We start from the raw sequence: 17,816 nt of genomic DNA, 5'->3' as shown, positions 1-17,816 counted from the left end.
AGTCATGTACGTTTTCTGTTGAAAAAAAATGTGGTAATCCTTATTCTAACAAAATCTTAGCTGTTGCAAAATGTTTGCAAGGGCTTTATGTTTGTCAGTCTTATGTTTCTTTTCCCATGGGGTCACAGTTACTCTGTAACACTGTTAAGGATAATGTTTGTGGTCAGTTGCTATTGGCAGTGACAGTCAAAGTTCAGGTAACCAAATTTAGACATGAAAATAACAACAGCATATGTACCAGAGAGCCTAAGTATGCATTGTTTCTTCATGACTTACTGGGAAAAATTCTTACTGAGGTCCAAGAAAGCTTAGCATGAATAAATCATATCTATGGAGCCTCAGAAAATGGAGGTAAGTATCAGTATAACCTAGATAAAAAGAGACAAAATATCGGGATTATGAAGGCAGCTAAAAACCCTCTGCCAGGAAAGAAAGGGTAATGTACCACTGAGGATGTGCTCAGCTGTATAAATACCCAGTGTTTCATAAAGAATACACATACCCTATTGCAGAAATTGTTAAATTAAAAAGGATTGTAAATTTGAGTGCAATATATCTCTATCACCATACATATAGTATGGATAGTACCAAGGCTGTGGAGAGAGGATTTATCTGTGACCACTAAGCACTTACCTGATTTGCAGAGTCATGCCTCTGTCTCAGCAGGCAGACTTTCTAAATCCATCTGCTCATCATAAATAACTGAACTTCATTCCTGACTGCTTTCTTTTCCCTTCAAAATGTCTTCTGTGTGTCCATACACACAGTGCTGCTGAAATTAGGGAAAAAAGGATGAGCTGATTTTGTGCCACCTTACTATCACAGCATATGTTGCAGTTGAGACAGGCGCAATACACAGAGTAACACCATACAATTTCAGAAGGCTCTAAGCATCAGCCCATACAGAGCAACACCACTTCAGAAGGTTTCAAGCAGATGCCCTGCTTGTTCTTTAGCCCAACATTTTATACCCTCATGTTCATGCATTGGCCCTGTGAGCCCTCTGTTCCCTTTGGTGGTTGGTCAGTGCCCCTGGGCACTCCATGGCTCATGGCTGTCAGTGCTGCTCACCTGCTGCTCACAGCTGTGCCCACTGGGGATGAGGCTGGGCAGCAGCCCCACTCCCAACTACAACAAACTGTGTGCCTGCATCTTGCAGCTTTGGATTTCAGCCACCTATAGACATCACGAGCTTCCCTCAGAGTCTGAAGTTAATCCATCAGCTAAGATCAAAACTCCCTCAGCAACTAATAATAGTAACACTAGTAGTGAGCCTGCTGCCACATTTATTTTATTCTTGGGGTTCTTGGATGTGCTTGGACCACAACTGGTCAGGCTTCCAAATATAAGCAAGACAAGAGGTAAGTAATGTAAATCTGAAAGGACCTCCAACACAGGTGGTTTGTATTTTTTGCTACAGTGTAATACTCCTGAAGTATTATATCAGGAGCTGCTTAGCCCTCCAATATGTGTTCCAGCATTCAAAGGGAAAAAAGCTGCACCTCTTGGCTACTGCTGCACACTAAAAATTCATGTCACTTGCAGTCCCTATCTCAGAAATAAGAGGAGTTCTGTGAGAATTGATCAGATACGTCTTGCATGTACACCTGGAAATACATGCATTCATCTGAGCACCTTCCCAGTGAAGACCTGACATGAGCTTTCCCTTCTAAGTCTTATTTTTTCTCCTGAGACACAAGACTGGGTGCCTTACCCATGCAAAGGAGGTGAATGAGTTCCTTCGGCCTGCAGAGTCAAGTCAGCCCCCAAGCAAGCGTTCCACTGTATTAACTGTAGCCAGAATTGAGGGGGCTGTGGCTGTAATTTATCATAGGCAATTTATTTTCAGCAGTGTGACTACATGTCAGTGCTGACAGCATTTGCAGCATTAAGTGTTCCAGAGAGAGGACCACAGCGCTGCTTCGAGGCACACACTCTGAAGGCCTGTCAATCCTAGTAGGTCACTAAAACCACAGGCATTTTGCAATATTTGTTCAGGGAATGCCTTAGCAGGGCTCGTTTTCCAGGTCTGGATGAGCTTGGGATCCTCTTCTGAATTCAAAGACAGTCATGTCTTAAGGCCCAGCAGAAAGGAAAAAGAAAATCCAAAGAATTTTGTATGCCAAGATAACAGGAGCATAGTGTCAAAAGAGGAGGAAAATACACCCATATGAATCAAGGATCCATATGATTCCCTCAATTCTGAATTCTTTACAACATTTAATAGTGTATAGACAGTGTGCTCAGCCATGCCTCCAGCTGGTCATAAATTATGATGGTTTACATGTCTTCAAAATAAACTTTGGCACACAAATACTAAGCCACATAAACTGAGTCAGTCACATATGTATGTCCCTCAGCTGGGGTGAAGTTCTTAATTAGACCTTTTCTTGGGGGCTTAGTCAGCATTAAGCTGCCTGTGCTCAAAGGCAGCTCTGTCGTGGTGCAGCTGAGTGACCTTGGATTAGAGTGCTGTGTGAAAAAGAGCTACAACAATTGAGGGACACCTACTTTGCTCAGGAGCTGTGCCTACATTGAAGCAGTCTCCCTCAGTCCTTGCCTCAGCTGTGTTATAGGTATGACTGTGCCTGGCCACACACTGATCCAGACCTTGACCCAACTGAGATGATCTTGGATCCCTCCCATCACAGTGGGCTTGTCCAATGATGACCAGACTGGTGGTGGGTTGGTCCTGGTTATTGTCACTGAACCTCATTCTGACTCTGACTCACTGGCTTGACCTCAGATCTCCTTGTCACTGTGTTCACTGGGATGGTTACTGGTGATCTGTACTCTTGGCTGAACTTCTAGCCACCACCAGAATTGCTTTGCTATTCTTGTTTGGGTGCTATGGCACTTGCTAGTAAAGCCACTGTCATGCATGCCTTACTGTCACCCTCCACTCCCAGCTTGCCTTGCTACTCCATGAAACACTTTTCTCCGAAGGATGTCACCTCTCACCTACCACTGGTATCACTGGTGCCACTGGGACTGTGACACTCCTGACACCAGTAGTTCTAGCACAAGCCAGACAATAGGAACATGGATTGCAGACACCATGTGACTCTCCTTTTAGCCAAAGATTTTTGTTAGAAAGCTGCCTTGAGCCAGCCTACTGGCGCCATGCATTCCTGCCAATAGGATAAATCAGGAGAGTGGGCAAGAAGTCAGCAATCAAGACAAAGAGTCTGTTCTGTCACAGACAGACAGCAAAACTAAGCAGTGATACACAACTCCTCTTATGTGACCTCCCTTAACTCTTAGTCAAATAATCAGGGAATCTCAGTAACATGAAGACATCATATCTCAAAAGCCCAAGCAAATGCAAAATGGCCACAAACCCAAAGGAGTCACAAGTTGTCACCTTTTGTAATTCATTCTAGTTGTCTAAATCTGCAACAGCATTTCATATTTTAGCTGTTGATTTTCTCACCTCATCTGCAGCATTCTCTCCTCTCTCCAGGGCACTAGCTCCACCTCTCCTGGCAGGATCATCCTCAAGTATACAAGGGCTACAACACTTAACTCTTCCAACTCCACTGTGAGGTAGCACTGGTGTTGACCTGAGCTGCCACAGGGACACACACAGTTTGGCACTTTATTCAGACTGTCACACCTGCCAGGATTTCAGCATTAAACTAAATCCTTGCTGGCAGCCTCAGACAGCAGTTGTGAGACAGGGCTATAAGCTGGATGGCAGAAATTTCAATTCTGTTGAGGCCAGTCAGCCTGCACACCAAAATCAATCTGCATATTATGAGAACATACAACATACAGGAAATTGCCAGGACACAGCTGCTCTCACTCGAGTGCTGTTGGCATCTCACAGCTCAAATACTCCCATACTTGCTTGGCCCCTATTGGGTGTTGTAGTGTGCCCAGTGCTGCTCCCTTGTTCTAATAATGCCTTGTGTACCCAAGAGCAGCTTTGCCTTCTGCATTTAATTGCTACTCCTTTGCCAACTTACCTGGAAGGCTGTCCTTTGCTCTTACATTTCATCCTGAGGGAGAAAAAGTAGTGCCCTTGAGACATTAAGGTGCTGTCCTGTACAGATGCAGTACATAGTGATGTCTGTGTCTGCTCTTCTTAAACAGGATGCTAAAAGATCTGACTTAAGCCTTTCCAGGGATTTGAACCTCCCACGCCCAGGGAATTGTTCACCAGGAGTCTCACACTGCACAGCGATGGAAAACATTGGGCTCAGGTACAGCCAGCTACCATTTACTAGAAACAGACACTTCCAGCATTTCCCGACCCAGCATGCACAAATGGGTCACTAACTCCTTTGTTTTTCATGTGGCATATACAGGCAATTGTTATGGAAGTGTGCCTTTCTGGAAGTCAGTGTGAATACGTTTTGTACACAACAGAATTTAAACAGTGTAATCACAACTGTGTCTTATGTAACCTTTCAGCAAGTTCTGCAAAACTGCCTTCCTTTCCTCAAACACTGCAGATCTGATATGGCCTATCAGTGAACACTTGCAAACATTCAGAGCTAAGAAACATAAACCAATCTCCGTTTGGTGGACAGCAAGGCTATTGTATTCTGATTAATTAATTCATTTATTTGATGTTTAGCAAAGAACATAAAAAAAATAATTTTGGATGAAAACCATAAGTCTCTACATTAAAAGATATAATTGACCAAACTCTTCTCTGCATTGGAAGAAACCTGATATGAAGGAGTAAGACATCTATCCAGCATATCTGTTTTTAAGTGAGAAACCACATTGCGGTTCTGGGCTCCTCAGTACAAGAAAGACAAGGAGCTACTGCAGAGGGTCCAGCGGAGGCCCACAGAGACCATTTGGGTGTGGAGCATCTCTTTTATGAGGAGAGACTGCAGCAGCTGGGCCTGTTTAGTCTAGAGACCACTGTGAGGGGATCGCACTAACACATGTCGGTATCTCAAAGGTGGGTGCCAAGAGCATGATGTCAAACTCTTTCCAGAGGTGCCCAGTGACAGGATGATGAGCAGTGACGATGCACCGACACACAAGAAGTTCCCCCTCAACACGGGAAAGAACTTTACAGCGGCAGAGCACTGGCACAGACTGCCCAGGGAGGGAGATTGTGGATTCTCCCTTCTGGGGACATTCAAACCCCCCCTGGACACGTTCCTGTGCCACCTGTTCCATGTGACCCTACTTTGGCAGGGGGTTGGACTGGAGGATCACCAGAGGTCCCTTCCAAACCAAACCAAACCGTTGTGTGATTCTGTGAACCCTTCCGGCATTCCCCGCCTACACGGCGAGCAGTGCCGGCGGCGGCCCCGCACACCCACAGAGCTGCACACGGCCCAGCCGGGCCTGCCCTTCCCACAGCGAGCGGCGCACATGGCGCGGGCCGGAAGCGGAGCCCCGCCGGCACGGAGGAGGCACGGAGGGACAGACACGGAGGGAGCGGCCGGCCACGGCGGGCGCGCTTTGTCCCCCGCCCCGCGCGGCCTCACGCGCCCCCAGCACCGCCCCTGGGCTGGCGCCGGGGCCGCCGCTCCCGGCGTGCACCGCGGCGCGACGCGCGAGACGCCGCTGACGTCCAGCCCCGCCACTGGGCAGCGGCGCTCGCGCGTCACGAGCTCGCGCCGCTGAGTCAGCGGCCCACCGTCGCAACGCCCGGCCATTGGCTGCAGCGGCGCGGTGCTCCGCCTTCGCAGCACGGTGGGACTATAAAAGCGGCTCCGGCGCCCCCTCTGCGCCTTTAGCCCCGGGTGTCTGAGAGGAGAAAGATGCATCGACTCCGCTCACGGGCCTCCACGGGGATTTCTGCCTTTGCCGCCGGTTCGCCCTCCGCCTGCTCTCGCCAATCACCCCCGCTGCCCCGGCCCGAGAAGTCAGCCTCGCAGAGGCGTTGGAGTAAAAAGCGCTCCTGCTCTTCTATCGGCTGATTGTCGCTGATTCCCGGGCGGGGGGGAGCAGGGAGACCGAGACCCGGAGAGGGGCCGCGGGAGCCGAGCCGAGCGCCGCTGCGACCATGCCCAAGCCTAAGAAGCGGGGGAGCAACCACCAGCGCGGAGCCGGTGAGTGCGGCCGGGCCGGCGGGAAGGGGCGCGCGGTGCGGACGGCGTTTCCCGTGGCCGCGGGAACAGGGCCGCGCTGTCCGGCGGTGCCCCGCCTCCCCGCCGCGGTGGGTGGGCAGCAGGACGGGCGGGCGGGCGCGGCCGCGGGGCTCTCGCTGGCCGGGCCGGGGCCGGGCGGGTGACAGGAGCCGTCCCTGAAACCGCCACCTCACGCCGCTGCGCGCATGCGCTGGGGAGCCGGGGCCGGCGGGCGCGGCCGCGCTGGCGGCGGCGGGAGCGGCCCGGGGCAGCGGCGGCTCGGCCGCGGGTCCGCCCGCTGGGTGCCGCCGTGTCGTGCCCGAAAGGCTGCTGTGTCTTTATAGAAAAAAATCCTTTTTCTAGCTTAAACTAGGATATTATAAAATAAACAAATGCAGAATGTGTGTGTCTGAGGTGTTCATGCTTGGGGCAGAACGGAGATTTTGTGGGTTGGTGAGAAATTGCCCTTCAAGCTAGCATAGCTGTGTGCAGCGTTTGTTTCTAATACCAATTTTCAGGAGGTGAGCAATTTATAGGGTGTTTCTACAACTGCTCTTATTTTAGTTTGTGAGGGCTTGTTCTTGCCACTTCTGTTGAATCCCTGTTTGATAGCAGCACGAAGGTGGGTGGCCATGTGAGAGCTATTGAGCCTCCAAGTTTGTTCGCTCGTGCATTGTCTGGTGGGGTTTTTTTGGGTTGTGCTTAATGATACAAGTGGATACAGCTAAAAGTAGCAAAACTTCCGGAGTGTGACTAATTTAATTGGAAAGCATTTGGGCGCTGATCCAACTGAAAGGTGATTCTGCCTAGATAAAAATAGTTTTTTGGGGTCTTGGTAGTCAGGGAGCCTGCTTGAAGCTGGTAAGCCCCGTGTGCAACCTTCTAAATAATTTAGGAAAAAAAATAGCTGAAAGAACAGAATTCAGAGTTGTGCAAATGATGCTTTGGGAACTGCTGGAGAAGTAACAGATATGAAAAGGGAGGTGAGCACTGGAAAAAGACTACTTTCATCAAAAAGTCTGAAAGCTGCTGCAGCAAGGCCTTCTTCGCCCTGAGACGGAAAAACTTCTATCCCCCTTTGAAGCATTTGATGTACTTGTAGTTCAGTAGTAAAAGGGTTAGACACACCTGATCCTGCACATACTCCACCTAATCCCATATATCCTGCATTGAACTGGGTAATGTATGTTTGCCCAAAGGTTTGACTCACACTGTCTTGAAGTTCCTCAAAATTAAGAAATAAAGACTGCATGGCAGTTTTTTTAGAGAACTCATTCTAACAGTTAAATTAACATATTTTTAAAGCATAGTCACACAAAACTGTATTAACATGAAGTTGTAGAAAGATCCTAAATTTCCAGTAGGAATACATCCAATTTCTAGGGTAGGAATTGGACCAGTACAAGGTGAGCCCTTCCTCACTGCTCACAAATGATCTTCCAGAACAGAACTGACAGTCTTCAGAGTAGGTGGAGTAAAGGAACCAGCAGATGGAAATGTTCTTTCTGTGGTTGGGTCAGGGAAAACAAATCTGCTCTGAGAGGGATCAGTTCTACTTTTGGTGCTCAGATCTTCCTTTTCTGTATGAGAGAACTGACCAAACTGTTGTATTCATCTTTGCTTAAGGTGGTCAGCCCAGAAACGTGCAGCCTTTTAGTGATGAAGATGCTTCAATTGAAACCATGAGCCACTGCAGTGGCTTCAGTGATCCTGCTAGCTTCACTGAGGATGGTAAATTCTTTTATTTATATCTGTTCATCTTTTAAAAACCTAAAACCGGAGCTGATTTAGTAGTTTTAAGTAGAAGACTGTAAGTAGCAATAATGAAATAATGACATTATATTAACACTGTGATGGCTAATCCAGTGGCCATTTTGTTTGTTTGGTTTATGTATATATAAATATACACTCCAGGTTTCATGAGCCTTGTGAAACTATCAGGCTCTATTCTACCAGTATAGAATATAGATATAGAGACAATAAGATGTAGAGTACTGCTATAGAGTCAATAAAAATTTTAAGATGAGTTGTATGACATGGATTTTCGTAAGAGGTAGTTGAAGCAGTAAGAACTGCAGAAGAGTTTAAGATGGGAAGAGTCACATTTGCCTGTTTTGAAATAGATTTGAGCTTTGTCTCCTTTATCATCTTTGCAGCCTGGACTACTGTAATGTCATTTGTTGAGAGGAGGGGACCTGGAAGCCTGAAGCAGGGGGATAAGCAGGGAGCCATCTTTGGGTACCTGCCGCTCTTAACTGAGCTCCTGTTGCAGAGGTGTCTGAGTTGATGCTGTGTGGGCCAGGCTGCTTGGACTCCCTGCATCAGCTGTGAGCACCTGACAGTACTCCAGGGCTAGATGTAGTGGACTGGATAGCAATGTGTTGATAGGATTGGCTGATGGCCATCAGATGGGCAAGATTTATGTAATACTTGATTCGCTCCCTCATTCATTCCTGGCATGTGTAAGCAGCAGATCTAGGAGCAGCACAAATGTATCAATAGGCCAGTTTTTATTGTAATATTTTAGGGCACAGTCTGATGTAGTAGGTTTAACACCATTATGCTGCTGTGATACTGAACAATTCTGAAGGTGTTGTCTATATTAGACTGCTTCCTTATTAATGTTAAAATCATTGTGTTGGAACTACTGTGTCTGCTGATGAAATGTGTATCAGTGGGACTAAATTATTTCTTCTGGATTAGGGCCCGAAGTTGATGAAGAAGCTACTCAAGAAGACTTAGAATACAAGTTGAAGGGATTTATTGATCTTACATTGGACAAGAGGTATAGTCTGCTTTGAAGAAACACATTCATACATTGTTTTCTTGCTTGATTTAATAAGGAAAATACACATCAAATCTTCTATAAATTACTGAGATTTTTATTCTGGGGAGGACTTCTGGATCTAAAAAAAACCTTTTTTGTTATACTGATTTTTTAGGATGAGTTAGACTTTCCTTTCCTAATATATTGAAGTAGAGTGACTTTCTTTCTGGCCAGCAATACTGCTGTGAACTCTGTCTCCAAACAAAATTTTGCTGTCCATGAGTAAGAAGGCAATTCAGAGCATTTCATTTCTTCATAGTACTTCTGTGGATTACTCTTACTACTGGGTGTAGGCAAATATAAATCACCATAAAGCTAGGCTGAGGTTTAGCTGATATGTGCTGATTTCAGGTCTTCCTTTTCTCTTCTGACAGTGCAAAGACAAGACAAGCAGCCCTTGAAAGTCTGAAAAGTGCATTTTCTTCTAAAATACTATATGAATTTATCATGGAGAGGAGAATGACCCTAACTGATAGCATTGAGCGCTGCATAAAGAAAGGTAATTAACATGTAAGCTATTAGAAAGCAATAATCCCTATGAAATAGCACATTGTTTAAAAGAAATTGAGATTGTGAATGTTCTCTAGTACTTTACAGAGTGCTTAATAATTTAGGTAACATTACTTTGTAAATGCAGGTGTCACACTTTAACTGTCCTAGAAAATTAACTGAAATTATCTTCTATCTCTTGGTTTCTGAATTTCCACTTACATGCTTTCAGACTATTATCTTTAAAAGATTAAAGGAGGCAGGCAGGGCAAAAGGTGGTTGCTCATCACTGTGTTAATTAATCCCTAGGTAAGAGCGATGAACAGTGTGCAGCTGCTGGGCTGGCTTGTCTGCTGTGTGTGCAGATGGGGTCAGGAATTGAAAGCGAGGAGATTTTTAAGACCCTTGGTCCAGTTCTGAAGAAGATTGTCTGTGATGGAACAGCCAGTATCCAGGCCAGACAGGCTGTAAGTATGACATGTTTATTTGCCAGCCAGGGACAGAGGGCTGCTTCTGGCCAGCTCACTGTTGTGTAATCCAGGACAAAAGGTTACCACACTAGTGTGTACTCATAATATTGGCATACACCCTCAGTGATGCATAGCAGTTTTCACTGGCTTAAAAAGTTCCACCTGAAAGCTGAACATGATTCTCTTCTTCAGCTGTTACATCTACTGCTTTGTCAAGTGTCTGAACTCACTGTATTGCAGCTTCCTTACTTCTGGGGACTGATGTTGGGGTCCTAGAAAACATTTTCCTACTGAGTGATATGTCCTTCCTGTATTGATTTTATTTTATTCTTGAAATTTAATTTTATTCTTAAACAGCACAGGAATGTTACTTAAGCATTTACATTTATTTTTGGTAAAATCACATATAGCACATCTGGAAACTACATAAACAATACAGCCATTCTACCAAATGTATGTTTAAGTTACTTTTGCCTGGTCATCTCATCTATACATCAGCAGTATGCATGAAATAGTGAGGAAAGATTGTCCAAAGCACTTGCCAGAAGTTTTACTTTTGCTTAAACTTCAGATATTCAGCTAATATTTTCCAACTTTCCTTCATCATTATGTGGCTGGCTACTCCTAGTCAAGCTATGGCACAACAAATACTGTCAGCTGCAAAAAGGAGGTAGTATTAGTTCACAATAGTTATTTCTACAAACAAAAGCTACTAAAGTTTGTCCTGTTCAAATGTAGTTTTGAGTCCTGTGTGGTTGGTGCAAACTTCACTTTCAAATGGTTTCCTCTTTATTCTTTGTAAGAGAAACTGCACTAGAATATGGGGCATAGGAAACAGATCTGCAGGAGAAGTTCCAGGAAAGGCTTTTCAAGGGCAGAGTTTCCATGCTATTTAATTGAAATAGAGGTCAGAAGGAGAAACTATTTCCCACAGCTGTTAATAAATATCATATAATTATCAGCATAGTTTCTGTTTGTAAATCCTAGGGAGATTTAAAATCATTGGGTGAAAACAATGCCACATGGAGCTTTTTCAAGGGCTTTCTAAGCTATTTAAAAATAATAATACATGGAAAGTGAAGGTTTGTGAGTAGCAAATGCTGTAAAATCATCCTGAGAGTAGATGAGAATTGGGAGCTAAGTATTACAAAGAAGATGAATTAAGGACTGGGGACTTGTGGACTGTTCAGGTTTTTATCTCAAGTTTCTGTTGCTCCAGATGTTAAATTTCAAAGGTCCCAACTTTGAAACTGTAACATTATTGTCAAATACTGACACTTTTTTTTCTTTTGTGTCCAGTGTGCAACCTGCTTAGGGATTTGCTGTTTCATCGTGACCGATGACATTACGGTGAGGATGATTGATACCTTTCAAATGCAATAAACTGACAGGATGAAAATGTGTGACTCCTAAACCACTTCCATTGTGTTTTTCGCTTGTACAGGAGTTGTACTCTACTATGGAATGCCTGGAAAACATCTTCATGAAGGCCTATCAGCGGGATAGAGACACTAATGGTGTGTCAAGTACCCATAATACTGTGCTTCACGTCAGTGCTCTTTTGGCATGGACATTGTTGTTGACCATTTGTCCAATGAATGAAGTGAAGAAGAAAATTGAAATGTGAGTATCTTTCTTGGAAAGCAGAATTTGTAATGACTCCATATGCAATGAAACAGTGTCAGTAAAATTTAGGTCTTAATGGACTATGATTTACTCCTTAGGCACTTGCATAAACTTCCAAGCCTGCTGTCTTGTGATGATCTCAACATGAGAATAGCTGCTGGAGAAACACTAGCACTTCTGTTTGAACTGGCACGTGAAACAGATGCTGTAAGTAGATGTCTGCAGCTAAACCTTCTTTCATTGGGATAATGATGAGCCAAATTACTTAAACCTGTGTTGCACTCCACCCTGGATCTCAACAAGTAGCAAATAATTCCATGGTTTATGTTCCTTCTAGTGAGTCTGCCCCAGTCTAAGTGGGTACAGCAATAATTCATAGCTGTCATTTTTTACTCTTCATTTCTATATTGCAAAACAGGGCCAATATAACAAAATGCATCAAATGCTACTTAATAGCAACTAGAAATATGGAATGCAAGATTTAAATCTAAATCAAACACTCGCTTTTAAAATAAAATTTTCAAAAGACACCTCTAGAGAGATTCCAGAATGAAACAGTATTGTTTAGTGTAGTGGGATCACTCATCAGATGCTTATGCAGACAAGTTTGAGTAATTCACAGCCTGCACAATTCTGCTCTCAGCCAAAATCTATCATCAGATAGAAAACAAGTTGACTTTAAGTATTGTTTTTTCAGTATTTTTACCTAGGTAACTTGTGAAGAATAACTGGTACTGCATGATGGTTTCGCAGCATGACTATTTTAGTGAGTTAAGAACTAGGCAGTCATTTTAAGGGGGAGGTTTTTAAAGAATTGGCACAAATTTCACACAGATATCAGTAATACTTCATTTGGTGAAATTTCTTGGAGTTTGCTTTTGACTTTGGTTAGGTGCAAACTGCTCAATATTAGCTTTCCACAGCTAAAGTTGCATTTACGTTCTTCAATATGCCTTATTAATTGTCAGACTTTTTTCTTGACAGCACTGAAGGAAACAGCCTCCCTCTGCTTACGCATGGCACAGTTTGGGAGAGTTGCCTGAAGGGCTCCCAACTCAATCAAGGCTGCTGCGCTTTGCCAGAATGCTGCCTAAAGTGAAAGGATAACTCCACTTAAGTCAGGAATCATGACACACTAGCACAGCATAATATGAAACAATGTTAAGGCTTCTGTATAAATGCAAGCAGTGTGGATTTGAGTCTCTTGGCTATGGAAGTCAACTTTGAAAGGAAAAAAAGTAGATGGAAACCAAAACTTGATCCTTTATTTGGTCAAGCTGACTGCAAGTAATTAAAATCTTAAAATATGTTGACAAATGAGACTTCACTACAACATCTGCTGTTGCATTGAGGAAATGCCCCTTTAATCATTACAGATTATTCTCATTGAATCCTTAACAATCAGTGCAGATTAAAAATACTTGATGTATTTGCCTTTGACCAGTTCCTTTCAGAAAGCTTGCAGTAAGCTCACTCTAGTCACTTGATATGACAAAACATTCAGATAAAAAAACCTAGAAGCCACAAAAACTTGTTTTTACGTAAGTTTGCATGCATTCTTACTAGTCCAGGTGAACTACTGCTGAATTAAGTGCAGTGGAGAAAATATTTCTATATATGTGAAGCACATATTAATTAATTAACGTGAATAACTCAAAGCTGTTTATTGGAGTTTACTTCAAGTGTTTTGTTAAGCATTAAAAAAAAGCTTCCTAATTTCCCATTTCATACAAGACTTACAGCTAAATATTCCATACTCTCAGTCCAGTGGTGTCTCAAAGTTTGCCTCCAGCAGCAGGAATTTTGTGATAACAACATGAAAGTGCCCTGAGCTTGTTGGCAGGAGTGGTTCAGCAGATCTGTTTAGCAGTTTGAGTCCCTTGGAATTGCTGGAGTTAGAGTAGAACAGATTGGCAGGTGTATATACACATTGATGGAGCTGTGTGGGTCACATGGCTGACCAAACAGACTTTTTTAGTGCCCTTCCTGATAAACTGGGTGCTGTCACTTTGTTCTTGCTGGTTTCAATGCTGCAAATGGAACTGCAGAAGCGCTCTGTCTTTTTAAATAAAGTAAGAGGTTGTAGAGATCTACACGCCCAAAATTTAAAGAGATCCATTTTCTTAGCTGTGGGGAAAAAGGCCATAAAATAAACTAAAATCTAAAAACCTTTTTTTTTCTGGTAACCTAGGATTTCTTTTATGAAGATATGGACCTTCTAACAGAGAAGCTAAGAGCTCTGGCTACTGATGGAAACAAGCACCGGGCCAAAGTGGATAAAAGAAAGCAGAGATCTGTCTTCAGAGACGTTCTGCGGGCTGTTGAGGTGATTCTTTTGTCTTCGTTTCAATCTAGACCTTCAAAATATATAGTGTGCAAATCAGTGAAAACAATTTTATTATTGAACAGAATTACTGTTTCAGTGAAAGAAACAGGAAAAAGCTATTTTAAGTGAGAATTGGTAGTCAGATCACGTATGTGGACTAGAACTTCTTTTCTTAGGAATGTTGATAAAAGACTGGGAATAGTTAAATATTGTGGAAGCTAAGGAGAAGGATTGGCATAATTTGAAGTCACCTCTGGGATTCTGCCTGTAGAAGGATCTGAGTCACCTATTAGCACTTGTTACATTCCATTGTCCCAAATACCTGTAAGGTAGAGACTAAATGTGGCTTATATTCTGACGTAAAGGTGACTTCTGTACTTGGAACTGGTTTTCCTGGTGAGAAGTCCAATTCTTATAGTAATTTTAGAGATGAAAGTTGAGCATTTGTTTTTTAAAAAGCTTGATAATCATGAAGAATATTAGCTTCCAAGTTCTACATGAGATTTGACTGTAGGTGTGCATCTGCTTTATGAACAAATACAATCTTTAGCATACGTACACTGTGTTACTTGGAAGGTTTTGATGTGCCAAATTTATCAGTCAGAATAAAGTTCACCAAGATGTATAAAATTCCTAGTACAAAAGACTGTTTAATTTAAAATCATACATGTTGTTTCCTTTGACTTTTGCATAGGAGCGTGACTTCCCTACAGAGATGGTGAAGTTTGGGCCTGAGCGCATGTACATTGACTGCTGGGTTAAAAAACAAACTTACGAGACCTTCAAGGAGGTCCTGGGCTCGGGGATGCAATACCATTTGCAGGTGAGCTGCTCTCTGACACTTGCTCAGACTGTGTTCCTCTGTGCCTGGCTTCTTTGATGGAATTCAGCCTGAATTATGAAATCCTGAGTAGAACTTAGTGATGAGCCTTGTATTTGAGGTGTTAAAGACAGCACTTAAAAAATTAATTACAGTGAGCTACAGCTGTCTGGATAAGCTGCTTCTGAGTTGTAGCTTGGGTGTGCTAACATAGTAATCGAATTCTCCAAGAAGTAAGAGATTTAGGCTGAATATGTTTTTTGCTTCAGGGTTTTTTCTGAATCCTTATGCTTTCTTTCAGCAGAGTGGTATAGTTGTCTGGCTGCTGTAAAACTGCATGCCTCCACCCTTCCTGTTCAAACCTATAAAAGAAAGGCAAAGTTTTAGTCAAAAATAATGAACACAGCTTGCAGCCCAGTGGTGACAGCATTCCAGAAGAGAAGGCATAAATCTTTATCTCTGTTCTGGGAACTGCTTGTTTACTAGTCATCTGTTTACATATGTAACAGAAGCAGGAGCTGTAGTTTAGGAATATATGCTCCCAAATTGCTGTGATAATCATGGGGTTAAAATCTTCAGTCCTGTGTTAATGACTTTCTGTGTGACCGAGGCAGCTCAGACATGTAGCAGGTTTTTCAGTTTTTTCAAGTACTACTTTCACAGACAGATACTTTAAAACTTGTGTGTTGTGAAACCATACAGGTCTGTTCAGCTGCCTGGTTTTGTGTAGAACAGAAGAGTGTCTCATTTTCTAGGACAAAAATATCAAAGGAGGCAGGAGGAGCTGTCTGTCTTTTCAAGGTGGCTGTTTTAGCTTTTCTCTGGTTGAAGGAGGAAGTGTCTTGACTTAATTGCAAAAGATAGCAGCAATTTGACACAAATCTTAGTATTTCTTACTGGAATACTTAATATTTTACAGTAGTCAACTTTAGAGACTTGATAATTAGAAGGGAAGCTAATCATTTGGTGTGTTTCTTGTTTAGTCAAATGACTTTCTTCGGAATGTGTTTGAGCTCGGTCCACCAGTAATGCTGGATGCTGCAACTCTTAAAACAATGAAGATATCCCGTTTTGAAAGGGTAGGTTATTGCACGGAAATGAATTTTCTTTACTTCCTACTCTAATTACTCCTGCACTTCAGAAGCTGTCATTGTTACACTGTAGTGCTAAGAGTGCCTCATATAGTCCTGAATGAAACCCAGCCTTACTTCTATGCATCTATGGACTCTTAAATTTTCTACTGGGTATGTGTCTGCTTCTGTGTTTTCTCCAGGGGGTCTCAAGGTTGATGTGGTTGCTGATGGATACTAGATTCATGCTCCACACATGTGCAACTTGGTCTCTTCTGAGAGATGCATATTTTTTGGGGAGGGACCTACAGAAAACTGTGGAAACTTGAGTTTTTATAAAGACAGTGTCCCAAACTCAGCAATGTGATATGGGCACTAGGAGGTTGCCCTTGTTTTGTTGATAGTGAATGCATTAAACCTGTATATAGTCTGGGGAGTGGTTCAGTCAACTTTAATCTGAGGGTAAATGTAACCTACATGATACCTGCTTGATGGTCAAGACTGACTGGCTTCCAGAACTACTCCTAGTTCAGCCTTCTTACACAGACCAAGTTTCTTTTAAATATATCTGTCTGTATATATATGTATACACACGCACAGATGAGCCTTTGGTGCAAAGATAACACATTGTAAATTTCAGAAGGCCTACCAGTTAACTTCAAAGATTAATAAAAGGATATTTTCATTTGTTTTGTAACATGAAAAGTCTCTGAAAGGCATAAACCTTATGACAGTATGTAATTTTTTCTTTTTTTGTTTTATAGCACTTGTACAACTCTGCAGCATTCAAGGCTCGGACGAAGGCTAGAAGTAAATGTCGTGATAAAAGAGCAGATGTGGGGGAATTTTTTTAGATTCCCTGTTCAATGGGATTCAATTTTCATAATTCAAATAAATTTGTAACCTTTAAATGAATTTTTTAACTTCTGTAGTCAGTTTGCCGTTGTGCATGGGTTTGTTCCATAGTCTGTAAATATAATGCACGTTGTTGCTTAGTTTCATATACATTGTATATAGATTGGTGTAACATTTGGTGCAGGGATATATTGTAATGCTCTGCATTAGCCCCCCACTAGCTCCAAAGTCAATTATGTGGTAACTGATACATTAAATGGGGTGGATAACTAGTCAAATGCTTTGTGTCAGATTGGATTCTTTATATAAAGGTAAAGTCATTGACTAAGTGCTCTGGTAAGAATATGAGAAGATGACCATGTTTGTGTGAAATTATTTTAGTAACTTTTTAAAACTCTCTAGTGGTAGACAGGCAAGAAATCCCTATGTAAGTATAACTTTATCCTGACAGGGACTATGAAGTTCAGGAACTTCCACTGACTGTCAAGTAGTGAATGACAAATACTTGCTTCCATGTAAAATAAAAGTAAGATTCTTGTGTTCTGAAATTGAATATTTAATTTTTGGAATAAAAATGTTTTTCACTGCCTGCTCTCTGTGTAAAAGCAATTACTCCATTAATGAAACACTGTAACATTGGTAAAACTAAAGGTTGAAAGGGGATGGGTTTGTTTATTTGCTGGTTCAAACATGTGCTTGGGTATTTTCAGTGTTAGTAGATGCTCCATGCAAGTCACCTTTGCTGTGTTTCAAAGGGGTCTTATACTTGCATGTGCTCTGCACAACCACCTAATCTTGATTTGCCATTGCTTCTCTAATGGTCAAACGTTTTCTAGTTTTGGTGCTGCAAAACATGTTGTCCTTTATTTTAGAGGAACCATTCCAGCTTCCCTGTGTTTATCATGTTGAAAACTACTTTTCTAACCTAAATTTCTGGTTCTATAGGACTGAAATTTGCCAGTAGCTGAGAACTGACTTAGGAATAGTGGGGGCAGGGTGTGGGGGGTGTTATGTAATAAAGGCACTGAAACCTGGCTAGCTGGAGCTTCTGAACCTGACGATCTGTAAAAGTGCTTGTTAAAATAAACATTCTGAAAATGTTTGTCACCAGATCAAGTAAACATTGCATTGAAAACAACACTGCCCTCTGGAAACTGTGGCCTGCTCTGATAAGGGAAAGTTGAGTTTGGGGTGGAGTGGTTGTGGTTTTTTTTTTTTTTTACCCTCGCAGTTTCTGATTACTGCTGAACCTAATCAAGAAGGTCAATGAATACTATACCTTCTACTTGAAC

General features: G+C 42.6%; 1 protein-coding gene across 1 annotated transcript; it reads left to right on the top strand.

The window, feature by feature from the left end:
• Positions 1 to 5,715: 5,715 nt before the first annotated feature.
• IFRD1 (interferon related developmental regulator 1) lies at positions 5,716 to 17,115 on the top strand. Its single transcript, XM_054277292.1, has 12 exons — positions 5,716 to 6,023; positions 7,668 to 7,772; positions 8,745 to 8,826; positions 9,243 to 9,367; positions 9,667 to 9,824; positions 11,127 to 11,177; positions 11,272 to 11,450; positions 11,552 to 11,660; positions 13,645 to 13,779; positions 14,474 to 14,602; positions 15,583 to 15,678; positions 16,434 to 17,115. The coding sequence occupies exons 1-12, from the start codon at positions 5,978 to 5,980 to the stop codon at positions 16,521 to 16,523; spliced, it is 1,305 nt and encodes a 434-aa protein (XP_054133267.1). The 5' UTR covers positions 5,716 to 5,977; the 3' UTR covers positions 16,524 to 17,115.
• Positions 17,116 to 17,816: the final 701 nt, after the last annotated feature.

This window comes from Melozone crissalis, unplaced genomic scaffold, assembly GCF_028551555.1.
Source record: "Melozone crissalis strain CALT ecotype California unplaced genomic scaffold, PUWL_Pcris_2 ptg000004l_1, whole genome shotgun sequence".
NCBI classification, from domain to species: domain Eukaryota; kingdom Metazoa; phylum Chordata; class Aves; order Passeriformes; family Passerellidae; genus Melozone; species Melozone crissalis.
This window is presented reverse-complemented; position numbering and strand designations above follow the sequence as displayed.